We start from the raw sequence: 25,336 nt of genomic DNA, 5'->3' as shown, positions 1-25,336 counted from the left end.
ACACACACCAAACAACAGCAGAGGCATACATTCTAGCAGGGACACACAACAGCAGAGAAACCCACATACAACACTGCAGAAAGCCACAATGGGGACACCCTGCCCCCCCCCACAGCTACACAAATGACAGCAGACACACAACATACACCATGTACAAGTGATACACCCCCTCGCCCTGCTTGCTACCTGGCCACACAACGCAGTCACCACAACAGATACAAAACGCAGGGCTGTGACACCGCACACAAACATGCAGTACACAACACACACATACCCAACAGGGTCAGGCACAGTGGGACTTGCAATGGGAACATGCACTGTGTGTGTGTGCGCACGTGTGCGTGCACATCTCTGCTGCTCCCCAGTGGCTCTTCCCGGCACAGCATGATGCATTCCCTGGGTCCCAGCAGGTGCTGTTGCCCGGGAGAGGGGGAGATCCCAGCTGTATGACCCTGGGGGAGAGATCCCTGCTCCGTTGCCCCAGGGAAGGGCAGATTACATCCCTTACCCCTGGGGGACAGATCCCAGCTACATACTGCCCCCAGGCTGGAGGGGGAGTCACCCTGGGATGGGCAAATCCCACGGTGGGGGGGGTGCAATTGGGGCTCTGTTTCCCTCCGGGGGGAAGATCCCAGTTATATGACCTCTGGGGTGCAGATCCAAGCACTGGTGCCCTGAGGGAGGGGGCAGGGGAAACAGAACAGATCCTGACTCTGATGCCCAGGGAGTGCAGCTATGTAACCTAGCCTCTGGGGGCAGATCCAGGCTCTCTTGCCTCTGAGTGGGGCAGATCCCTATTCTATTACCCCAGGGGGACAGATCTGGGCCCTGGTGCCCCGGGGATCAATGAGGCACACACGCTTCAGTCTCATATATAATTTATTATTCTCCACACTGTACAAGCCAGGACAGGGGGTGGGCAAGAGCACGTAGGGGGGTGTTGGGGTAGGGGGACCCTGCACCCCCACTCCAGGGAAATGCAGGAGACCTCACGACCAATGAAGGGGGCCTTTCCGAGGAAGGAGGCAGGGCTTCTGAGGGGGGCAGGGCCCTGCCCCCCACACTGATGGTCCCATGTCTGGGGCAATGTCCTTGGGTGCTGCGGGGTGGGGGAGGTTATCAGTCCAGCCCAGACTCCTGGGTCCCCACTGCAAGGAAGGGCTGGGCCAGGGGGGGCCGGGGCCGGCGTGGGGGGACACTGCGCTCCGGAGGGGGGGGTGGGGGAGGCAGAGCAGCACCTAGGAGGATAGAAAGAAGCAGGGAGGTTCAACGCACTGCTAAGGGAAGCTTGCAGCTCCTCCCCTCCCCACCCTGAGGACACTGTCAGAGGAAGCTTGAGGCCCCTGCTCCTCCAGGGCACTGCTGGGTGAAGCTCACAGGCCCTGCTACCTCAGGGCACTGCCAGGAGAAGCTCACAGCCCTTGCCCCCACACTGAGGACACTGGTGGAGGAAGCTTGCAGTGCCCTGCACAAACCCCACAAGGCACAACTGGGGGAAGCTTGCAGTCCCTGCCCTGCCTCCCCACTGAGGGCACTGCTGAAGGAAGCTTGAAGCCCCTGCTCCTCACCCCCACCAGGGCACTGCTGGGGGAAGCTTGCAGCCCCCAGGAGCGGGGGTGGGCAGTCTCACCTCCCAGGCCCAGATCCCGATCAGCCTCCAGCTTGTCACATGACTGCGCCCGGCGTGTCCTCTTGGGCTTGGTGGGGGCAGCCCGGCGGCCCCCCTCAGGTTCCCCTGCAAAGGGGGACAAAGTGATGGACCCCTTGTTCCCCACCCCAGGGCACTGCTGGGTGAAGCTTGCAGCCCCTGGTCTCCCCCACCTCCCAAAGTACCTTCCAGATCCGGTTCCTCCAGGCGGAGGCAGGTGTCAGGGAGGGGTGTCTGGGGGTCCTCAGGGGTCTTTCCAGCTGCCCCCCCCTCCTCGCTGCTGCGGCTCCGTCCGGGCTGGCTAGGGGGGGTCCAGCTTCGGGGCACAGCCACTGGCTTCTGTGGGGTGGGGGAGGAGGGGGGAAGGGGTCAGGAATCACAGCCCCAACTCCCAGCTGGGGGTACTGCTGGGGGGACGCTTGCAGCTCTTGCCCCCTGCCTTTCCCCCCGGCTCTTCCCCTGCTTCCAGCTCCTCTCACCTTTGCTGGGGCAAGTGGTGGGGTCCTCCCAGAGCCAGGGGCAGAGTCCATGACCCCCTCCTCACTCCTCACCATGACCAGAGGGAGCACGTCTGTCTGCTCACTGTCCCGGAACACACTCTCCTCCGCTGAGGGGTGGTGGGGGGAGGTGGGAGGAGGAATCAGGTCTGGAGCACAGAAGCACTGCTGGGGGGAAGCTCGCAGCCCTGGGAGTGCTGCTGGGGGAAGCTCACAGCCCTGAGGGGCACTGATAAGGAAAGCTTGCAGCCCAGGAGGTACCACTGGAGAAGCTTGCAGCCCTGGGGGTGCTGCTGGGGGAAGTTTGCAGCCTTGGGGACACTGCTGGGGGAAGCTTGCAGCCCTAGGGACACTGCTGGGGGAAGCTTGCAGCCTTACCAATGTCCCAGCTGGCCTCGGCCCGGCGCATGGCAGCAAAGCTGGGCTTGGAGCTCTGTGGGGGGGGTGTGGGCTTCCAGCCGCCTTGCCCTGGGGGGCGGGGACAGAATGGGGAGGAGTCAGAGGGGGGAGGGGATGGGGCGAAGCAGGGAGGTGGGTCTCGGGGGCAGGGCCTTACCCGAGTCATCCGACAAACGGCGCCGCTCCCGCAGGCTGCCCCCACGCTCCAGCTCTGCCCCCTAGGGGAGGCCAAGGGTCAAAGGAGGTGTGGCCTCTGCTGTCAGGCCCCATCCCTCATTCTGTGCCAGGCCATGAAAGTAGGTGTGGCCTTTACCCTAAGCCCCACCCACAGACACACCCCTTACCCACCTATAGGCCACAAGGGGGAGGTGGTGTGGCTTATGGGCATGAGCCCTGCCCTCACTGCCTCCCACTTCCTCTTGGCACCACACCTGGTGGAGTGGGAGTGGGAGTGGGTATGGGCTCTGCTCCGGCCCCACTCCTCTCCTTACCTCTCTCTTCCCATCCAGGCTCCACCCCTTGCTCCGCCCCATACCAGGCAGCGCAATGCCCTGCACACGGGTGGGCTGCAGCGGCTCCACCCTCTCAGGGACAGGTGCCCGGTCACCATGGAGACCCTGTGGAGATGCAGCTGTCAAGCCCTGCCCCATAACCCCCAGTTCCCCCCTGGCCCTGCCCCTTACCTGCCTCCCCTGCTGGGGCAGTCCTTTCACTGGGCCACTCCCCAAGCCTGGCAGGGGCATGCCCAGCCCCCAAGCCTCCAGTCCTTCCTCCTCCTCCAGGTCAGCTGGGGCCTGGGGGTCTCTGGGGCCCATAAGCAGGGGGTCAGGCGGGCTGGGTGGGGGGGGCTCCTCAACGTCTCGTTCCCCCTTGAGGCTCCGGTGCCGGCGGAAGTGGAAGAAGCCTTTCCTCCTCTTCTTGTGCACAGGGGGCAGGGGGTCAGAGGGGCCTGGTCGCAGCCCACAGCCCCGCGGGGGCCGGGGGAAGCTGTGGGGGAGACTGAGGCATCAGATACCCCTGGAGGGGCAGATCTTGCCCCTCCCGCACCACCAGCATCCCACCTAGCGTTGTCCACCAGGACCCGCCTGCCAAAGAACTCCTCCAGCCCCTCATCCAGCCGTGGCGCCGTCCCATTCTCCTGCTGCTGGGGCTCCAGGGGCCCAGGTGTCCGAGCCTATGGAGAAGAGGAGGGGGGACAGGGGAGGAGAATGGGCTTCTGTCACTTTAAGATTGACTCCTCCCAAACCCTCCTGGCAAAACAGGAAGTCCCACCTGTCTGGCTGCTGGGACTTCTTTCTTTGGAGGGTCTATTGTTTCAGGATCCTCCCACATTGAAGATGACTCCTCCCTCTTTTTGAGGGGGAAACAGAAAGTCAAGAGCCCAGTGACTGGGACTTCCTGCTATGGTGACCCAGACCATTTGGCCCCTCCCACATTTAGGATAGCCCCTCCCCTTTCCCCAGGCTACACAGGAAGTCCCTCCTGCAGGAACCAGGTCTTCCTGTTTGGGAGGTCTTCTAACTTTAAAGATAGCCCCTTTCCTAGTGAAAAGGAGAGAGAAGGAAGGAAGGAGAAAAAGAAACAAATGAGAAGAGGTATGAAAGGAGGAAAAGAAGGAAAACATAAATAAGGAAAAGAATGAACAGAGGAAAAGAATGAGGAAATGAATGAATAGAGGAGAAAAGGGAAAAAGAAAGATGGAGCAAAGAAAAGGAGGAAAAAGGAAAAACAAACTAATGGTTTTCTCATCCATTTTTCCTAGTTTCCATTAGAGACAGGAGTAAAGAAAGAAAATGAGAGAATGAATGAAGAGAGGCAAAAAAAAAAGAAAACACAAATGGGAGAATAAATTATGGCAGGGAAAATGAATGAGAAAATGAAGAAACAGACACAAAAGGAGAAAAGGAGGAATGAAACAAATGAACACAGGGAAGAGGAAAAATAAATTAATGAAGGAGGAGGAAATGAATGAGGATAAGTGACTGAACAGAACAAAGGGAAAACCAACAAAAGAATGAATACAGGGAAGAAAAGGGGGAAATGAATGAATGGAGGAAAGGGATGAAGAGAGGAACAAAGAGAAAAGAAGAAGAAATCAAGCAGAAAAGGAATGAATGAACCAGGAAGTGAATGGGGGAAAAAGTGAATAGGGAAAGAGTGAATGGTGAGAAAGAGAAATGAATGAGTGGAGGACAAGAGAGGAAACAATGAAAGAAATTAATGAATTGAGGAAAAAGGAAGGAAGGAAAAATGAAAGAAATGATTGAAGAGAGTAAAGGAAGAAAGAAAAAATGAACGAATAAAAGAAAAGAAGGGAGAAATGAAATAATGGAGAAAAGAGAGGAAGAGCAAATGGGGAAGGAAGAAAAAAAGAAGATGAAATTAAGGAGGAGAGGAATGAATGAACCAGTAAGTAAGTGAACGAATGAATGAACAGAGAAAGAGAGAAGCAAATGAATAGGAACATGAATGAAGAGAGGAAAAGAGGGAAAAACGACAAAATAAATGAATGCAGTGAGGGGAAAGGAAAATAGAATGAATGGAGAAGAAAGATGGATGAGAAAATGACTGAGCTGAGTAAAGGAAGAAAGAATGAAATAATGAATGGGAGCAAAGAGGAAAGAAATGAATGTACGGAGGAAAGGAACAGAGAGAGAAGTGAGACTAGGAATTGATGAACCAGGAAGTGAATGAGGAAGGGTATGAATGAATAAAGAAAAAGAAAATGAAGGAAAGGAGGAAAAGAGAAGAAAAATGAACTAGAGAAAATGAACAAATGTAGAAAGAACAATGAGAGTGATAAATGATCAGACCAAGAACGAATAAAGAATGAACAAAGGAATGAACGAGTCAACAAACAGAGAAGAAGAAAAATGAATGAGAAAAGGGCTGAATGGAGAAAAGGAAAGAATGAAAAAATATGGGAAAGAAAAAGAGGGAAAATGACTGGAGGAAAGATACAAAGAGAGGAAGAAAGAGAAAAAAGAAATCAAGGAAAGAAGGACTGAATGAATCAGGAAGCAAATGAGTGAATGAATGGAGAAAAAGAGAAAAAAATTGGAAAAGAATGAAGGGAGAGAAAGAGGGAAAACCAGGGTAGAAAATGCACATCCCGAGGAAAAATAACAAAAAAAGAGAATAAACAGAAGAATAAAGGAAAAAACATGAATGAATGAACGAACAAATGAACAGAGAAAAAGGAAAATGAAAAAGAAATGACTGAATGGAGTAAAGGAAGACAGAATGACAGGAAGAATGAAGGGAAGAAAAGAAGGAAAAACAAATGAATGGAGGAAGGGAACAAAGAGAGAAACAAGAAGAACAGAAGAAATTGAAGGGAAAAAGGAATGAACGAACCAGGAAGTGAATATGTGAGTGAATGAAGGAATGGAAAAAAAGGGAAATAAGTGAATGGGAAAATGAACAATGGGAGAAAAAGAGGGAAAACCAATTAAAGAAATGAATGAACTGTAGAAATAAGGAAAATGAATGCATGAAGAAGAAAAGTATGAAAAAATGATTGAACAGAATAAGGGAAAGACTAAACAAATGAATGAAGGGGGAAAAAGAGAGAAAAATGAAGAGACTAAAGAAAGTAAAGAGAGAAATAAGGAGAGAAAAAAAGAACAGATCAAGGACAAAAGGGATGAAGGAACCAAGAAGTGAATAAGTGAATGAATGCAGAAAAAGAGAAATGAATGAATGGGAAAAAAGGAACAATTACTGAGAAAATGAATAAATGGAGAAAAAGAAGGAAAACCAATGAAAGAAGTGAATGCACCAGGGGAAAAATGAAAAATAAATTACTGGAAAAGAAAAATTAATAAAAAAATGATGAAATGGAAAAGTAAAGGAATAAATAACGAAAGAATGAAGGGAAGAAAAGTGGGGGAAATGGATGAATGGAAGAAAGTAAGAAAGAAACAAGGAGAAAAGAAAAAGAAATGAAGGAGAAAAGGAATGAATGAACCAGGAAGTGAGTGAATGAATGATTGAATGGAGAAAAAGAGAAACAGATGAATAACAAAATCAATGGAGGAAGAGAGGAAAAATTAATGAGAAAAAGAGAGATGGAGAGAAAGAGAGAAAACCAGCATAAGAAATGAGTGTACTGAGGGAACAGGAAAAATGAGTGAATGGAGAAGGAAAGTGAATGAGAAAATGCTGTAATGGAGGAGTAAAGAAAGAAAAAAAATAAGATCATGGAGCTAGCGGTGCCCAGGGCAGGACTTGCTGGGTGTTCCTAGGCCAAGCCCATGACTCACGTGGTTGTGCCGGGGGGCTGGGGGGGCACTGCGAGGGGGCCGGGGGCGCCCCCGCGTGCGATGCTCCAGCCGGGTACCCTCAGTGGGGAGGTCTGCCAGGACCTCAAAGGAGGTACTGCGGGACCGTGAGTACTGGCTGCTGCTAGCCGAAGATGAGGGCTGGCCTGGTGGCGAGTCGGGGCCCGAGGGTGCAGGGGTCTCGGCTTCATGGTCTGTGCTGCCTGCAGCAGAAGGGGGCAGGGGGGGAAGAGAAAGACAGGGGCAGACTGAGCAAGAGAGAAGGGTGGAGGAGGCAGAAGGGAGATGGAAGGAAACCTGGATGGATAGATGGATGGACAGTACAGGGGTTGCCAGTGGATGTAGGGATGGAGGGAGGGAAGGATAGGGGATGGAGAAGTGAGTGGATGGATGGAAGGATGGATGGATGGGGATGGATGAATCAATGGGGGCTATGGGGATGGATGGATGGATGGATGGGTACATTGGATAGATGGATTATGTAGATGGACAGAGGAATGGTTTCTAGCTGGGTGGGTGATAGACACATGAATGGATAGGTGGATGGTTGACAAAAGCGATGGCAAGGTGTAGTGGTGGATGGATAGCAGGATGGATGGGTGGAGAGGTACACTGGATGGATGGATGGTTATGTAGATGGACAGAGGAGTAGTTTCCAGCTGGGTAGGTGGCGGCCACATAAATGGATAGGTGGATGGTTGGAAAAAGGTATGACAAGGTGTGGTGGTGGGTGGATAGATAGACGGAGAGGTGTGTCAATAGATTCATCGAAGTTATATGGATGGTGGTAGGGTTATATGATGGATGGAGGAGGTTTGTATGGGATTGGAAGGATATGTAGAGGGACTGGAGCAGTGGTTAATGGATGGATGAATCATGGATACCTGGAAGCTGGTTGAGATGGGGAAAGATGGATGAGTGGGTGGATGGATGGATGGATGGATAGATAGATGGACACATGGAGAAGTACATTGGGTGGATGGAGGGATAGGTAGATGGAAGAACAGATGGACATGTGGCTATGAAGCAGGTGGAGGTGTCTTCAGATGGATGAAGGGAGGAAGAGGAGGTTTTGGCTTCCTGCCATCACTCACTGATGAAGGCTGAGGCAGGTCGGATTTTCCTGCAATGCTTCTGCCTCTTGATGGCAATGGTGTCCTAAGGGGATAGCAAGGTGTGTGACCCAGGTGTAGCCACACCAGCCCACTGCCTCCCTGTCCTCTGAGGGGTTTAGGGATGGGGCTGGGCCATGCCACGCACCCCCCAATGCAATACTCTCCCGCCTCTTACAATGGCAGTCCCCATCTCATCATCTGTGGTCTCCTCCTGGTCTCGGAGTCGGCTCCGGGCAAGCTGGTCTTGGAGGTCCCCCCCAGAGCTGTCCTGCTCTGTGGAGAGCTGTCGGAGGTAAGCCAAGTGCCGGGTCTGGGAGGAGGGGGCAAAGAGCCCATTGTGGGGGGCAGGAAGTTAGGGAAAGGGATGGAGAGGATGCTGAGGCTGGGAGAATGGGATGGTGATTTGGGGGCGAGGAGCCAGGGGGCAGGTCCTGTAGCAGGACCATGGAGATGGGGTCAGGGCTGGGGGGCTTACCAGGCTCTTGTGGACACTATAGAGCTCTTGGAGAATCTCTTCCACCACTGAGTTGGTGAGGTAGGTCACCACCGACAGCTTAACCTCACTGGGGGTGGACGAGATGGGAATGAGAGTCAGAAACTGGGCCGTACCGCATCCCCAATGCCCACCACCATCTAGGCCATCCCCCTCCTCCCACAGCTCCACCCCCATCCTCCCTGCTCACTTGAGCTTGTTCTGGATGTCCTGCCCAGCCTGCTCCAGCAGGGCTCCCCGGACAAAGTTGCGGGGGACAGTGACCCACTCCGATACGGCCCCCAACATCTTGTTGTGGCCCTCAGCTGCCCGCACAGCCCGGGGACACAGTTCCTGTGTCAGCGTCACCATGGACTCCAGGATTACCTGTGAGGGAGGGGGAGAGGGGATGGGGGGACCTGAGGCTGAGAGACACCCCAAGGGCACAGAGCCACTACCAGGGAATCCATACTTGGTCCCTCTCAAGTAAGCCCTGAGGGATGTAGGCCCTGATGGTAGGATGGATAGAGAGGTATACTGAATGAATGGACAGATGGATGAATGGACGGACAGAGAGGTACAATGGATAGATGGATGGATAAACAAGAGGTAGACTGGACGGATGGATGGATGGATTGATGGAGGGGTATGCTAGATGGACAGATGGATGGAGGATGAATGGAGAGGTACATTGGATAGATGGATGATGTTCTATACATGTTTTCATGGTTGTGGGGGAGATGATAGGTAGACCATGGCTGGGTACATGGTTGGCTAATTACCTGGATATATTGGAGGAGACGTTAGTGGATGGACATATGGGGGCTCCTGAGGGGACCTCCAGTGGGACCCATCCCCCCTCCAATCACCCCAGATGTCCCCCCAGCCTAAGCCCTCAGCCATTTCCCTGCAAGTCCTGGGATTCCTCCAAACAACCCCCCAAAAATCAACCCCCACAAACCCTAAGCCTGGAGGGCTCCTATACTGATCTGCCAAGCCCTGTGGAAACTCTAGGGCCCTGCCCTGCTCACCTGCAGCTCCTTGTCCACAGCCTTGGCCACTTCATTGGCCACAGCCTCAAGACGGTGCCGGACTGGCCCATCACTGGCCAGGATGTGTCCCAGTTCATAGAGACTGGGGAAAAGCTGGGGAGGGGGAAGAATGGGGCAGCTGTGAGGGCTAGTGGGAGATGTATAAGGGGCGAGTCCAATGGAGGAGGTAACTGGGACCCCAGGGGAACCCAGAGGCAGTGGTTTCCAGATGTGGGTCACAGCTGGTGGGGGTAGGGGGACTGTGTCCCATGGCAACCAGATGAAGTGGCAATAGCAGGACCAGATGTGAGGAACATCTGGGGGGGGACACTGGATGGATAGATGAATAAGATACACAGGACAGGGAAAGCCCCCATGTGGTCCTGCCCCCAAACCCCACCCACTCTTTCCCATTGGTAAGCCCCCTGCCACACCCCATATATCCTATGCTCCACCTTGGGGCCAGCACCCTCTAACAGAGAGAGGCCCCACCCCTGCCCCTGACATCCTTGAGGCCACCTGTGCTCTGCCCTAGGGCTGCCTGGTTGGGAACTGGAGGCCCCTGGAAGGGGAGAACCACCTCCCCCACATACCCTGGACCCCGATGTGGGCTAGGTCCCAGAGTTGCCAACTCAAGCATTTTTTGTGTGTTTTTTTCCTTTTTTTTACTGTAAACTTTTTTTTCACTCACACCCCAACTTTTTTACTAATGTTTTTTCAGTAAGGGAGCAGGATAAGATGGAGAGAGGGAGGTAGATAGAGGTTGGTGGGGAGGCAGAGGGAGCGATGCTGGTCAGGGAAGAGGTGGAGTGGGGCGAGAGTAGGGCCATCTCACCGCCCGCGAGTTCTTGGCTTCCTTGACGAGCTCCCGGGCCTGCTGCACCTCATCCTGGATGGCCTGGGCTGGGCAGCCCCGCAGAGCCCGCGCCTCCTCCTGCACCCGCACACACAGCCGGCTCAGCATCTGCTGGGGCACAGCGGTGTCACTACCAGCCCCCCGGACCCCTGCCCAGCCCCTTACCCTGCTCTAATCCTGAATTGGGACTGGTGCCCTCTGTAGTGGGGACAAATCCCCCTCCTTTTTCTGCCTCCCTGCATCTCCAAGCTCCATCCACTCTCTCTCATTGGTGCCCTGCCTTGTTACCCTGAACCTGCCTGCACACCATCCTGAGGCTGGGTTGAGACTGGCAACTCATGGAGGAGTAAGACCCCTCACTTGTCCTATGCACTGTCTCCCATTGATGAAAGACCCTTGCCCCGCCCCATTATGTTCCATGCTGTACTCTGTGGTCAGCACCCAATTCTGATGAGAGGCCTCTGCCCCATCTCCTACCTTCCTGAGCCCACCTATGCCTGTTCTAGGGTGGACTGGTTGGGAACTAGTACCCTATGGTGGGGAAAGACCCCTCCCAACCCTGACCTGGGTCCTAACTCCCTTAGGAGGAAATGACCCTCTGCTCTCCTGGGACTGGATAAGAACTGGTGCCCCGGTGGGAAAGGGCCCCCACCCTGGGACTGGAAAAAGCCTTCTTTTTTTTTAATGACATTTTTTTACGACCAAACATTTTTACTGACACTTTTGTTTGTTTGTTTTTGGGGTGAGGGGGAGGGCTGGGAGCGCTGGGAACGTTTACTTGCTCGGCGCTGCTGGTAACGATTCCCTGCTGTAGCCGAAAGGCCTGCTCCTGTGAGAACTTCTGGCAGTGCCCGTTTCGGAGAAGACACCACTGGATCTGGAGGTGGCAGGAGGGGAGAAAAGATGGTGGGGAGGGAAAGATACCAACCCTCACCTCCAGGAGGATCTGGGCCTTAGCCTGAGCCCCAGCACCTACCTTCTGCCACACTTCATCCGTCCTCTCGGGGGTGTTGCGGTAGGCAGCTGTGATGTCACTCAGGGGGAAGGACATGAACTTCAGGGTATAGTTGCTGGGAGGGAAGCAGAGAAAGTAAGATGGACATGTGGCTATGACACCCCCGTCTATCAACCATCAACTACCCCACCCACCACCTGACCCATCACCCAATGACACCCCCATTCATGACCCATCCATCAACCGACCCACCTACATCCCAGCTGTCACCTCACCCAGCTACACCCCATCCATCCCTCAACCCACACCCCCATCCATCACCCAGCTGTACCACCTTCATCAACCATCCACCACCCAACTACACCCCATCCCATCCATTACCCTAGCCACCACTCAGCTACAACCTATCCAACCATCCACCAAACCACCCAAACTACACTCATCCATCACCCCACCAGCAACCCAGCTACACCCCATCCATCACTCTACCCACCACCCAACTACACCTATCTAACCATTTATCTCCCCACCAATGACCCAGCTACACTCCCATCCACCAACCACCCATCGCCCTACCCACTGCCCAGCTATACCCTATCTATCAACCATCCACCACTCCACCCACCACTCAACAACACTCATCCAGCAACCCACTAGCAACCCAGCTACACCCTACCCACCACCCAACTACACCCCATCCATCAACAGTCCATCACCCCACCCATCACCAGCTACACCCCCATTCATCACCCCACCCACCCCCAACTCTACCCCTTCCATACTTAAGTCAACCAAACCCAGCTTGACTCTTTTTATGCCATAACCAATGCATGACCCAAACCAACCCAACTACCCATCTGTCCCCACCTTTACTCAAGTAGCTTAACCTGATTTAAGCCTGTCCAATCAGCAACCCCCATCAGCCAGCTCTGCCTTCCCAGCCAACCAACCCAGCCCAGAATGCAGCTCTGGCCCCGCAATCACCCAACCCCCAACTCAACCCCTAATCTGACCCCTCTAACCCAACCTGACCCACACCCAACCCAACCCCTCAACCTAGTTCAACCCAGCTCAACCTGCCAGAAATTCCCCGCCCCATGTCTAACTCAAGCCAGCGCACCCTGTTCACCTCATGTGCCCAACCCAGCCAATCAGCACTCACTTCTCCAGGGCACGAGCAATGTCATGGAAGCCCAGGGCTGTAGTGTTGTTCCGGTCCCAGGCAATGCTCCTGTGAAGGTGGGGATAGCTGAGCGGGGTAAGACAGCAACTTTCCTCTGGTGACCCCCCACTTCCCAGCCACCCCATCGATTCACCCCCTGCCCCCATCCCAGGGCACCCTCACCTTAAGGCTTCCCGCACTGCTCCCATCCCCACCTGCCCCCCCACCCCAGACAGAAGCCCACCGCATGGTGCTGTTGATCTGCAGGGCCTTGGAGAGCATCTTGGCACCCAGGTCTTCCATGCTGTTCCCACTCAGATCCACCTTGCGCAGGCATGTGTTACTGCCCAGGGCATTGATGAGGATGGTTGTGCGGGACTTCAGCCGGGAATCAGCCACTGAGAGGGACTGCAGGGACTGATGTGGATGTGGGGAGGGGTCAGCCCCAGCCCTACTGGTGCACCCCACTCCTGACCTACTGTCCCATGTCTCCCCAACCTGCCAGTGTCCCTCAGTCCCAGCCCACAGCCTCCTATCCCCACCAAGCCCTGCCAGTGCCCTTTACTTCCAACCCACAGCTCCCTGCCCTTCCTGGCCCTGCTGATACCCCTCACTCCTGACCTGCATAAACATCATAATTCTGTGGGGCAGGAGAGGGAACAAACTCACACAATCCTCTTCTTGTATCATCTGCACAATCTTATGAAGGATCTCCTCCAGCATCCTTGGGACATGAAGGGGACAAGTCCAGGGGGTCTTAGTAAAGAGGGGAAGTTGGGAATCCTTCCCTCAACTCCCTGCCCTAGGCACCATGGAGGTCACCAATCCAACTCCCAACCCAACCTACCCCAGCCCCCAACCAGACATCTCATCTGGTCCCCAGGACACCAGTCACTCATCCAATAAGTGGTTGCCATGAGTGCCTCTGCCCATCGGGCTGATCTAGGTATATGACCTCTTCTCATGGGTTCAGCACGGTTGCCATGGAGGTCAGCACCATCTGGAACAGCTAGGAGGGTTGCCATGGGTCTAAGTTGATCTTCATGGTGCCCAACCTCCTGCTAAAGGGTGCAGATTGGTTGGCATGACATGCACAGACTATCATAGGGGTTCAGTGCTCATGATGAACACCATGGGGGCCGGTGCCCTGGGTACGGGGCTAGAATGGTTGTTGTGGAGACCAGAGACTATTCAGTAAGCCTTAAGGGATCACTGTAGTGTCTCTGCCCCTCCCAGGGGTCCATGGGGATCTCTATGGATTGTATCACCTAGGCATTGGGTTCTGAAGGATCACCATGGTTTCCATCACCCTGACAATGAGTCCTGAAGGTTGACCATGGATCCCATTGCCCAGGCAATGGGCCCTGAAGGGTTGCCATAGAGACCATCACCCAAGCAATAGGTGACTGTGGAGTCCAGTACCCAGGCAACAGATCTACAAAGGTCACCATGGATCCCATCGCCCAAGCAACAGGCCCTGTAGACTTGCCATGGAGTCTATCACCCAGGCAAGGGTTGTCATGGATACTGTCACCCAGGCAATGGGTCCTGAAGGTTGACCATGGATCCTGTTGCCCAGGTAATGGGAGCTGCAGGGTAGCCATGGTTACCATCACCCAAACAATGGGTCCTGATGGGTGACCATGGAGTCCATCTGTTAAGCAACAGGCCCTGAAGGGTCACCATAGATCTCTTCACCCAGGCAATGTACCCTGGAGGGGGCAGGGCCTCACCCACCGGGACTTGACATTAAAGTTCTTGCCCAGCCAGAGATGCTTGATGGCCTTGTTCCTGCTCAGAGCCGGCACCAGAGTCAGCAGGTCTCCATCAAAGCCTAGAGAGGGAAAAGTGTGTGTGGGGAGGGTGGTCGGGGGGGTGGCCAGGGGGCAGGGCATCCCATGGCCCTCCCCCTGGGGTTGGGACAGGGTCAGGGTGGGCAACAGGACTTACCGTTGTCAGAGAGGTCAAGGCTGCCCACAGCACCGACACCCCCCAGCAGGTCCTGCAGGGCCTGTGCCCCCGGTGCCCGCAGCTGTGGTGGTGGTGGGGGGGGGAGCATGGGTAAGGGGCAGGGGCTAGAGAGCACTGGGGACCCATGCCCTCCTCCACAGCCCTGCTCCTTATTGCCCACTCCCCTACCCTGATGCCCTAAGCCTCTCCTCCACCCCAAACCTCACCCCCAGTAACCTCAGGCTCCTCCCTTTTCTCAAGCCCTGCTCCAATACCCTGCGTCCAATGAGCCCAGCCCTGCTCCCACCTCACAGCCACTGAGGTCCAGGTGGATGTCACACAGGTGGGTGTTGGCCGCCAGCCCCTGGAGCAGGGAGCTGTGGGGTGGGGAGGAGAAAGGGAGATGGGAGTGGAGCCTCTGGCAGTCCCTGCCTCCCTTCTCAGCCCTGCCCACATGCAGAAGGCTCCTCCTCATAGCAAGGGGGCAGCAGAGGGACATCTGCATGTGCCCACGCTCTTGTACACGCTTGCATGTCCCTTCACTCCCAATGCACACGCTTCCACGTGCTTGCTCACTTACTCACACAAGGGCACACCCCCCACACATGCTTGCATGGGCCCTCATGCAGGCTTGCACACACCATGGCACATATTTGCACGCTTTCCTTCACACAGTAGCACACCCCATCATGCCCTCTTGCACATGGCCCTGCACATGCTTGACACACCTCCACACAGGCATTCACATGCCTTTCCACATGCCCTCAATGCAAGCTTGCACATACTCATGCTTGGATACACCTCTACATGCGCTTGTACACATCACCACATGTACTTGCACATGCTTACACACAGCCCTGCACATACTTACACATGCCTTTGCACGTACTCCTTCATACCCTTGCACTCACACCCTACACACTTGCACATGTCTCTGCACATACTTACACACGCATACACATATGTGTTTGCACACACTGCACACACGCTCATGCCTTGGCACATTTGCACATGCTCCTTCACATTCCTCTGCACATATGTAACACACATCTGTGGTAGCAGCACCCCCATGCATACCTGCACCCCTGAATCTATGTACACATGCACAAGCACACACACTTGCACACACCCTCGCACACTTGTGTGCTCACCGCAAGGCCTCCAGAGGCAGGCGCACGCTGGCCAGGCTGACGTAACTGAGAGCAAAGGCGCTGGAGAAGAACTGCCGCAGTGGCATCACCATCTCCTTGGCTTTCCTGGAGGGACCCCAATGTCACCCCTGACCTGGGATCCCATAGGCTGCAGGGTCAGGAGTGAGGGGCACTGACAGGGGGCTGCAGGTCAAAGGTGAGGGGCACTGGGAGTCCCAGTACTCACCGGTGGGAGAAGCTGTTCCGGGCCAGGTTGAGGTAGTTGAGCCGGGGGCAGCAGCCATGGAGAAGGGCCCCAAAGAGCTGGGGGTGGGGCAGAGACACTCAGACTGAGCTCCACACAATCCCTGGGGTCCCCTGCTAGGGTTGGATCCCTCCCCTACCCCCCCACTTACCACATCAACCGCGCAGTCAGTGCCTGACAGATCGAGGTGAATGAGACCATTGGGCTGAGCCAGGAAGGAGAATAAACCCTGGGGGGTGCAGAGGGGCACACGTGGTGGGGGCAGGGGCCCCTCAGCTCTGCTGGTGCCCCTCACTTCCAATTCACAGCCCCAACCCACTTCCCCCTTGGGAACCTCCCTCCCAACCTGCAGTCCTTGCCCTTCCCTGGCCTCACTGGTGTCCCTCACTATGAACCCACAGCCCCCTGTCCCCTTTCTCCCAGTGCCCCTCACTCCTGACCCACAGCCCCTGCCCACCCCCAGCCCTACTGGTGTCCCTCTCTCTGAACCTGCATTCCCTGCCCCCCTTCTTCCTGGTGCTCCTCAATCCTGACCCACAGCCCCTACCACCACAGCCCTGTTGGTGCCCCTCACTCCCAATCTGCAGTCCCCCATCCCCCAGTTCCCCTCACTCCCAACCCACAGCCCCTGTCCTGTTCCAGTCCCACTGGTGCCCCTGACTCCTGATCCACAATCCCCTGGTCCCCAGTGCCCCTCACTCCCAACCTGCAGCCCCTGTCCTGCTCCAGCCCCCTCACTCCCAACCCACAGCCCCCTGCCCTGCCGGTGCCCCTCATTCCCAAGCCACACTCACATGGGCCTCCGGCCCTGCCAGCAGCCCTGGGTTCTTGCTTAGGTCCAGGTGCTGCAAAGAGCTGCTGAAGGCTGGGTTGGCCCCAAGGGGCTGGCACAGGGCCGTGAGGCCTGGGAGGGGAAGGGGGGCAAGAGGGTGGGGTCATCACCTGGCCACACCTCCAGGCACCTAAGAGGCCATGTCTCCTCCCCCACCCACTTCTTTTATGCCCCTCGGCAGTGTGATCACCCCCTCCACCCTCTGCCCCAGTCCCCAGCTTGGCCTCTTCCCCTCCTTTGCCATCTGTCCCCAGACCTTCCCCTGACCCGGCACCAGTACCTCGGGGCGTGACCCCTGTCCGGGCCAGGCCAAGCAGCCGCAGCCCCTTAGGCAGGCACAGGAACTGCTGACTCAGTGCCCCGAGACCTGGGGGGCAGCAGCAGGGGATCATGGGAGCCAGGGGGCACTGGGTGGGTTACCCCCTCCTGCCCAACCCCGCTATGTCCCTGAATTGGGGGGGGGCTGTCTGGGGGCACAGGGGGGTCTCAGAGCTGGGGGACCCTGGTGGGGTGGGGAGGGGACACCTTGGAGGCCAGAAGGAGCTGCAGAGGGCTTTGAGGGGGGTGTCATGGGACTGGAGAGACTTAGGGGCAGGAGGCTCAGAACCCAGGGGAGCTTTTGGGGACTGTTTCAGGAGATCTTGGTGGCATTGGAAGTCTTGGGGGGCTAGGAGCATCCCAGGGGGCTGGGGGCCCTGGGGAGCTGAATGGAGGTCTTGGAGGCTGTGGGGAGGGGTCTCAAATAGATGGGAGCCTGAGGAGTGTTCAAGGGGGCTCTTTAAAGGCTGAGGGGCTTCAGGGAGCCCTGGGGGGCTGGATGGGCAGAGGGCCTGGGGCAGGTCTTGGGGGAACTGTGAGGGAATTCTGAGGTCTTGGGAGGCTGGGGGCACAGATGGGGAGTCTTGGGGCATCTGGGAGCCCTGGGGCATTGGGGGGCTGTGGGAGAGGCCCTGGGGGCTAAGGGGTCTTAAGAGCCTGGGGACTAGGGGGGACTTGGGGAGGATCTGGGAGGTTTTAGGGGATGGGGGGCAGGGGAGAGTGAGAGGTCTTGGGGGCTAGAGGGAGCTGGGGGGTCTCTGGAAACCCTCAGGGGATCTGTGGGGCTGTGGAAAGTCTTGGGGGACTGGGGGGTCTCAGTGGGTCTTGGAGGGATTTCAGGGGTCCAGGGGGAGCCTAGGGACCTCAGGGGCTGGGGCCCTCCATAGTCTTGGTGAGGTCTAGGTGGACAGGGTGGGCTGGGGGCTCAGGGGGTGTAGGGACTTGGCAGGTTCTCGGGAATCTTGGGAGTCTCGGGGCAGGCGGGGGACCCACCTTTGTCGTCGACAGGGTTGCGGGAGAGGTCAAGGCCACGCAGGGCCGAGCCAGGGTTGTCGCCCAGAGCAGCTGCCAGCTTCAGAGCAAAGTCCCTGTGCAGGTGTGGAGGGAGGGGCGTCACCCAGACCCACCCAATGCCCTCCAGCCTCCCACCATAGGGCTGAGGGCCCCTGGGGCTGGATCAAGGCTCCATGATGCCCTGAGCCCCCACCCTGGGGCAGACCTCTGGGCTCAGTCCCCCACAAAACTGGAACTCCCCTCCCCAGGGCTGGGGATCAGTGTGTGTGTGTGGTGTTGGGGGGGGGGGGGTCACTCACGTCTTTAACCCTGCATTGTCCAGTGCCAACTCCTCCAGGTGCTGGGACTTGCTGACCGTGTGCAGCACCTGCTCAGCCACCTCCGAGCCCTGCAGATGGATGCGCAGACGGACAGATAGAGCTGGGGGCAGCCCCCGGCCCCTTCCCCTCCTCTGCTGGGGGCTGGGGCAATTTAGGGTCCATGGAGGCAAACACAGGGGTGCTGGGGGATGATCTGGAGGGGTGGAGGCAGTACCAGGGGATGAGGGCAGTTGTGGGGGGCTGGGGGCAGCTATGGGGAGCAGTCGAGGGCAAAGGGGGTAGGGGGCACTTGTGGGGGCACTTACCAGGCGCAGGTCCTTGCAGCTCAGCCGGGTGAACCACTGGTTATAGGCCAGTGCGGCCACGATTAAAGCCAGGTCCCTGCGGTGGGGGGGGAAGGAGTCAGCACCCCCAGAACTGCCCCCTGACACCCCCCCCAAGCACTGTGGGCAGAGCTGGAGGGACCCTCCTCCCAGGGAGATATGGGATGGAAGCAGTGGGGCAGGGTGGAGAAGGGTCCTGTGGGTCTGAGGGGGGATGTCAGGGGGGCTCTGGAATATCTGGGAGGGTCTTGCGGGGTATGGAGGACCTGGAAGGGTCTCAGAAGGGTCTTGAGGGGGGTCTCAAGGGGTCCTGGAGGGTCTGGGAGGGTCTTGTGGGGTCTGAGGGAGGTACTGGAGTATCAAAGGAATCCCAGGGAACCAGGGGGAATTCAGGGGATCCTGGGGCATGTCAGATGGGACCCTAGAGGCCACAGAGGAGTTTTGGCGGGGTCCCAGGGGACCTGGAGGGGTCTCAGGGGATGTGGAGGTATCTCATGAGGGCCTGGGGCCTAATGGGGGGTCTCCAGGGCCATGGGGCCCTCACCGGTTTTCCAAGTGGCTGAAGTCGAGCAGGTTGAACTCCCGTGTGTCCTCAGCATGGTAGATGGTGTCCACATCCTGGGGGGAGGGGCCAGATGGGAAAGTGGGTGGGCCCCACCACAGGCCCCTCCCTTGGCCCTGTCCCCTGGCCTATCCCCTTCCCCACCCCACTGTCTCCACTCCTATCCTTTCACCCACCCTTCAACCAATGACAGCCCAATAATCGTCACCTGTCACTTCCCCCTCCCCTCTGCCCCACCCCTCCACAGCCCCAGGATGCTCTGCCCCCTCCCCAAGCCCCACCCCCTGTCCCGACCTACCCACTGCACCTCCTCACGGCAGCAGAGGCCGTTGTAGTCACACAGGGCGGCGTAGGTCTCTGAAAAGCCCCCTGATGGGTGGGCGGATGGACACAGGTTGTGTTTGGCCCCGTCCCTGCCCTGGGAAGACCCTCCCCACAGAGACCCACCCCACCCCACTGGGCAGGCTGCCCAGTATCTGGAGAACCACCCGCACCTGCCTCAATGCCCTGCGTGCCCTCTCTCCATCCAGCCTTCTGTCCATCCATTTGTCTATGGCATCCCTCCATCCATCCCCATTGCCCCATCCATCCACCCCCTTTCCCTCTCCTCCCCTGCTCACCGCAGACACTATGGCTGGTGGAGGTGGAGCTCTCTGAGTTGGGGGATGTGTCCTGGGGGGTATCAGGGGTCCGTAGGCACCTGCCAAAGAAGGGCAGGGGGCTCGGATACCTGGGTTCCATGCCAGGCATGCGCCACCCCCACCCCCTGCAGCACGGTACTCCCCACTGGCCCTGCTTACCCCGAGGCAGAGCTAGGGAAGATTTTGGCCAGGGCAGAATTCACGTGGCGGGTCACGTGGTCGGCGCTGTCCAAGGTTGGGAATGTGAGGTTGTAGGTGGATTTCTCTGTGTCAAACAGGATCTGAGGGAGGGAGAAAGGGATGGATGGGTGGATGGACAGACATACGGCGGGATGAGATGTGTGGAGATGCATGGAGGGCGGGATGGAGGGAGGGATGAAAGGATGGATGGAATAGTGGAACGAGAAATGATGTGCATAGAGAGGGATGGGTGGATGGACGGATGGATAAAGTTATGGGTGGAGGGAAGGGGCTATGGAGATGGATGGATTGCCAGATGGAAGGATGGATGAACAGATGGAAGGAGGGATGAGAAACATAGAAACACATGGGGAGCAGGATGGATGGAAGATGGATGGAGAAATGGAGAGAGGAGTGAGGTGTGTAGGGATGGATGGACAGATGGATGAGTGGAGCGGTGTGTGGAATGAGATGTGTGGAGAAGGATGGAAGGACAGACGAGTCGGGGGAAGTGATGGAGGGAGGGTAGATAGAGGGATGAGGGGTGGAACGATGGAGGGAGGGGTGGAGCTGTGGGGGGATGAGCAGAAGCAGGGAGGGAGGGAAATTCTGCAGCGAGGAGGAGGCAGGAAGAGGTGGGAGGAGGCAGCCCAGCCCAAGCCGAGCTGATTGCATCCAGTGCTTCCCACCTTGGAGGTGTCACCTCACTCGCAAAGACACCCTGGTCATTAACCACTCACCTCGTTCAGCCCTTGAGGGGAGAGGGAGGAGGGACACTGGCAAGGCTGGGGCCTGGAGGTCTGTGAGGGTCACTCCAATGGCAAGGGGGAGGAGGGTGTGCAGTGGGAGGGGCAGGGGCTGTGGGTTGTGAGTGAGGGCACAGGACCCAGGCATTTGGGACGCACCTCTACAGAGATAGATGGATGGGTGGACGAGCTGGGTGTCCCAGATGTCCTGTGTCTTCACTCGTGACCCACAGCCCCTGCTAGCATGTTGAGGGAGGGGGACATTTTGGGGCAGCAGAGGAGGGAGCTGGGGGGGCAACTAGGGACACTTACTTGACTGGGGGTGAGTTTGTTCATTGTCCGAATTTCCAAGACATTGAAGGAGCTCTCGACCTGGGACAGGGAGACAGGAGTGAGGGGCTATGTGTGTCTGTCTCCCAGACACCTGAGTGGTATGTGTGTTTGTGTGTGCATGCATGTGCATGTGTGCACACATGCCTCCCAGGCACATGGGTTATGTGTGTGCATGCATGTGTACTGGATATTTGGGTCCTGTGTGTGTGTATGCACATGTGTGCATCCCAGATGCCTGGGATCTGTTTGTGTGTCTCCCAGATGCCTGGGTTCCATGTACATGTGCTGTGTTGTCCTGGTTCCCAACTCACCTTCGCAGGCACCTTGACCCCAAACAGGTAGATGCGCCAGGCAGTGAGGACCTGGGGATGGAAGTAATGAGATACACCTGGTCAATGAGCATGGGGAAGGGGTTGGGAGCTCCCATGACCCCCTGCCCCCCAGGCTTTCTGGAGCCCCTCACTCCTGACCTGCATTCCCCTGCCCCCCCATCCAGGTGGTGTCCCTCAATCCCAACCCACAGCCCCCTCACCAGTACTCGGTCCTCCAGCTTCTTGGGCTTGGCCTCCACCTTGACCCGGACGAGGAGGTGGATCTGGGGCCGGTTCAGAACCTTCCGGATGCTCTCTGTAAGGGGAGAGGGGGGTCAGAACTGGGGTGTGTCATCCTGGACTCCCCCTCAGCTCCATCCAACGTGGGGATGGGACCTCTATCCTGCAACTGCCCACCTGGTTCCCTCCCACAACCAGCTGCTCTCTGCCCCCAGCTCTGCTGTTACCCCTCACTCCTGACACTCAGCCCCCTGCTACTATGGTTCCCCAGACTGGGTGGTCACCAGGATGGCAGGGACAGCCAGACGGACAGATGGATGGATGGAAGGTGAGGGTGGCGGGGAAACACCAGACAGATGGATGTGCAGGGGTAGGAGGTGCATGGAACTGGATGGGGGAGTGGCTGGGGAGGGGCAGGCAGGTATGGGGGGGGGGTGATGATGGTTGCAGGGACAGCCCCTAGTGGGAGTGGGGGTGCTCAGGGCAGAGATGGGGAGACTAAGGGCTGCTGGGATATATAGACAGATGGACACATGGAGGGGCAGGGGGCTGCTGGGTTGTGTGTGTGCAGGCATGCACGTGTGTGTGTGAAAGAGAGACCCAGACACCTGGGGGAGGGGGGTGACCCAAGTGTCTGGGTTGTGGGTGTGCATGCATGTGTGCGTGTGAGAGAGAGAGAGAGACCCAGACCCCTGGGTGTCTGTCCCCCAGACACACAGGCTGTGTGCATGCATGGGTGGGGTATGGGTGTCTGTCTGTCTGTCCCAGATGTCTGAGCTTGGTATGGTTGTACCCAGGCCTGACCACACTTCCTGTGTTGCAACCCAGCTCAGCAGGCAGCTGCTTCCCTTGGCCCCATGGGGGCCTTGCTGGTGGTTTGAGGGGAAGGGAGGCACAATTGGCCTGCAGGGAACCGAGGTGTCTGGGCCCCTGGCCCCACCCTACTCAAACCCACCAACCCCACTCCCCTCCCAACCCAGGCCTCCCAGCACCTGGCCCCTCTGTGCCCTCCCCACCAACCTCCAACCCCCACCTACAGCCCAGGGAGGAACTCAGGGTTCTGGTCCCTCCAGCTTTTTCTCCCCAGTGCCCTCCCACAGCCAGGAGGTGTCCAGGCTCCCAGCCTCACCCAGACCCCACTGTCTTTCCCAAGTGAGGAAAGAACCCAGGCATTGGGCTCTTAGCCCCCATCCTCCCTCCCAGAAAACCCAGGGAATGGGGGAAAGTGGTGGGTACCATGGACAAGTCTGCGGGGGGAGGGGGGACTGGAAGTTACCCTGGAGGTGGGCTGGTGGGGTCAGGAGTTCTCCAGACAAGGGGTGGGGGGTGCGCTCTGCGCAGTACCATGGACTAGATGGGGGGGGGTTCTCAGGGGTACCACGGACAGGGCCTGGAACATACCACAGGTGGGGGGGTCTGTGGGGTACCATTAACAGAGTTGGAGAGGGGGTCTGGAAGGTACCATGGACAGGGGGTGTCAGGGGAATACCAGCTAGGACCTAAGGGGGTTGGAGTTACGATGGGCAGGGCAAGGGGTGGGGGGTGTGAAGGGTCTCTGGGGAGGGGTCTATGGGACAGGGGAGGGAGCATTGGAACAGACTATGCACAGGGCTGGGTGGGTCTATGGTACAGGGCAAGGGTAGACTGGAATGTACCATGGGCAGGGTCGGGGGGGGGGGCTTTAGGATACCACAGACAGGGGTTTGAGGGGACATCTGGAAATACCATGAGCAACGCTGTGGGGCTGGGGGTATCATGAACAGGGCTTGGGGCCAGGAGAGGGGGTCCAGAAGGTACCATTAGCAAGGCTGGGGGCCGGTGGGAGGCAACAGATACCATTAGCCGAGATGGGGGGGGTACCATGGACAGGGTCATGCTCCCAGAAGCGGGGGCAGGGGGGCCCCATGTCCTGGCCGGAGTGGGGAGAGTGGTCAGTGGAAGGTGCCAAGTCCAGGCCGGGGGGGGGAGGGGAGCGCTGGAAAGTACCACGTCCCGGGCTGGGGGCGGTGGAAGGTACCACGTCCCGGGCTGGGGGGGGCGGGGGCCGGGCCCCGGTACCTTGCAGCTCGCGGGCGACGTCCCCCGCCGGCCGGGCCATGGCAGCCGCGGGGCCGCAGCCACATGCCGGGCCGGGCCGGGCCGGGCTGGGCGGTGGCGGCGGCTGCGCATCGCCTCCCCCCGCGCGGGGCTGGCAGGCCCCGCCTCCCGGCCCTGGCCCCGCCCCCAGGACGCCTGGGTCCCTCCTGGAGTCGGGGGGCCCCCCCGGGGGTGGGTCCCGGACGCCTGGGTCCTTTGGCGCTGGGGAGCCGCAGGACATCTGCCCGGACGCCTGGGTCCCTCCGTGCACCCCGAGGGGCCTCGGGCGCCTGGGTCCCCCCCCCCCATCGCCCCCAGAGCTGTGGGGTCTTCCGAGGGGTGGGTCCCGGATGCCTGGGTCCCTGCCTGTCTCTTGGAGCCGCGGGGTCCCCTGAGGGCGTCGTCCCGGACACCTGGGTCCCTCCTCCCCGCGCGCCCTGTACCTGGGGGACCCCTGGGGGCGTGGCCTCGGAGGCCTGGGTCCCTCCCTGCATCGCGGAGCCGGGCCCCGCCACCCCCCAGTTAAACCCAGCTGAAGGAACAGGCGTTAATTACAGCGGCTCAGGCGCTAGTTAGCTTATTAATCCCCTGACGGGGAGGGGGGGGCACACAGTCAGAGCCCGAACGCAGCACAGCGACCCCACCCCCCCGCCCTCGGTGCCCCCCACTCCCGATCCGCAGCCCCCGCCCGGCCCCACTGGGCCCGGCAGTCCCCCGGGGGGTGGGAAGTGGGGGGGGAGAGAGGGAGAGGAGGAGGAAGGAGAGAAAGAAAGTGTCTGTGCTGAGGGAGGGAGAAATGAGGCGGTGGGTCTGTGGGGATGGATGGACGGACGAATGGATGGATGGATGGGGGTTATGGGGATGGATGGATGGAGAGCATGTATGGGAACAAACGTATGGACGGAGGGGTGTGGGGAGGGTGGGAGGCAGGGACAGGTAGAGAAACAGGCAAGGGCAAACACAGCTGGACAGACAGACCGACATGGCGTGGGAATGGGTGGACAAAGGACGCGTAGATGGAGCAGGGGTGTAGATGGGGGGGGGGAAATGGGGTGGGGAGCTTAGGGGATGGGCGGGGAGGGAGGCCGGGATACCGTGCACGGGGGGAGGGCGGGATAGAGGGACACAGCCGGGCGGTGGGGTGTGGAGCGGACAGACAAGCAGGCACATAGAGGGGTGTTCGGGGAGGCCAGGCGGGCTGGACAGACAGACCGACACAGGGGAGCAGGGGGCTGGATGGCGGGTGCGGGCTGAGTGCTGCGGGGAGGAGTGGACAGGCGGACAGACGCGGGCTGTGGGGGTGGATGGAGATGGGATGTGCGGGGACAGGGGGGTGGAGGGAGGGAGAGAGGAATGGGCACAAACAGACAAATGGGTCTGGGGATGGACGGACAGACAGGAGCAGAGGAGAGGTTGGATGGAGGGAGGAGGAAGGAGACAGTGCATGGGATAGCGCCTATATAGGCAGACAGACAGCCGGGCCATGGGGAAGGGGAGCCGACGAGGCACAGACACTGGGCTCGGGGAGAGGGAGGTATGAACAGGCAGAGGTGTGAAGCCGGCTGCAGGGCCAGGTGCTGGGGGGACAGGTGGGTGCACGGGGCTGCAACGAGGGAAGGATGGAGGGAGGGAGAGACGGGAGTACAGGGAGGGATGAATGGATGGATGGATGGGAGA

The 25,336-nt window shown here is 58.0% G+C and overlaps 1 protein-coding gene across 3 annotated transcripts; it reads right to left on the bottom strand.

The window, feature by feature from the left end:
• Positions 1–866: 866 nt before the first annotated feature.
• On the bottom strand, positions 867–23,897 carry CARMIL3 (capping protein regulator and myosin 1 linker 3). 3 transcript variants are annotated; one of them, XM_090053128.1, is made up of 40 exons: positions 23,642–23,897; positions 21,565–21,659; positions 21,344–21,394; positions 21,012–21,071; positions 19,933–20,054; positions 19,753–19,832; positions 19,440–19,501; positions 19,115–19,188; positions 18,553–18,628; positions 18,227–18,315; positions 17,907–18,001; positions 16,876–16,962; positions 16,558–16,667; positions 15,915–15,992; positions 15,746–15,822; positions 15,520–15,624; positions 14,676–14,745; positions 14,369–14,450; positions 14,156–14,252; positions 13,088–13,142; positions 12,663–12,835; positions 12,419–12,487; positions 11,278–11,371; positions 11,080–11,178; positions 10,281–10,409; positions 9,446–9,559; positions 8,626–8,801; positions 8,418–8,505; positions 8,118–8,252; positions 7,922–7,985; positions 6,810–7,030; positions 3,606–3,718; positions 3,228–3,531; positions 3,036–3,161; positions 2,702–2,762; positions 2,524–2,613; positions 2,128–2,255; positions 1,834–1,987; positions 1,631–1,735; positions 867–1,238 (listed from the first exon to the last, which is right to left on the bottom strand). In XM_090053128.1, exons 1-40 carry the CDS (start codon positions 23,679–23,681, stop codon positions 1,120–1,122), a joined length of 4,167 nt encoding a protein of 1,388 aa, XP_089909254.1. In that variant the 5' UTR covers positions 23,682–23,897; the 3' UTR covers positions 867–1,119. The 3 variants fall into 3 exon arrangements, with proteins under 3 accessions (XP_089909254.1, XP_089909255.1, XP_089909252.1); XM_090053129.1 differs by having other exon boundaries at positions 3,630–3,718; positions 19,431–19,501; positions 23,642–23,896; XM_090053126.1 differs by having other exon boundaries at positions 19,431–19,501; positions 23,642–23,894.
• Between the last annotated feature and the right edge of the window lie 1,439 nt (positions 23,898–25,336).

This window comes from Crocodylus siamensis, chromosome 6, assembly GCF_052110815.1.
Source record: "Crocodylus siamensis isolate JL-2025a chromosome 6, ASM5211081v1, whole genome shotgun sequence".
In the NCBI taxonomy this organism is placed as follows: Eukaryota; Metazoa; Chordata; order Crocodylia; family Crocodylidae; genus Crocodylus; species Crocodylus siamensis.
Note: the sequence above shows the minus strand (reverse complement) of the source record. Positions and strands in the feature narration are given on the sequence as shown.

Bases quoted from the DNA above. Each gene is read 5' to 3' on its own strand.
- CARMIL3 (XM_090053126.1), bottom strand. From the start codon at position 23,681: ATGGCCCGGCCGGCGGGGGACGTCGCCCGCGAGCTGCAAG. The intron at 18,316-18,552 runs GTAAGTGCCCCC...ATCCATCTGCAG, and splicing joins GCTGCAAGGACCTGCGCCTG to GGCTCGGAGGTGGCTGAGCA. The intron at 9,560-10,280 runs GTGAGATGGCCC...CCCCCTCCCCAG, and splicing joins AAGCCAAGAACTCGCGGGCG to CTTTTCCCCAGTCTCTATGA.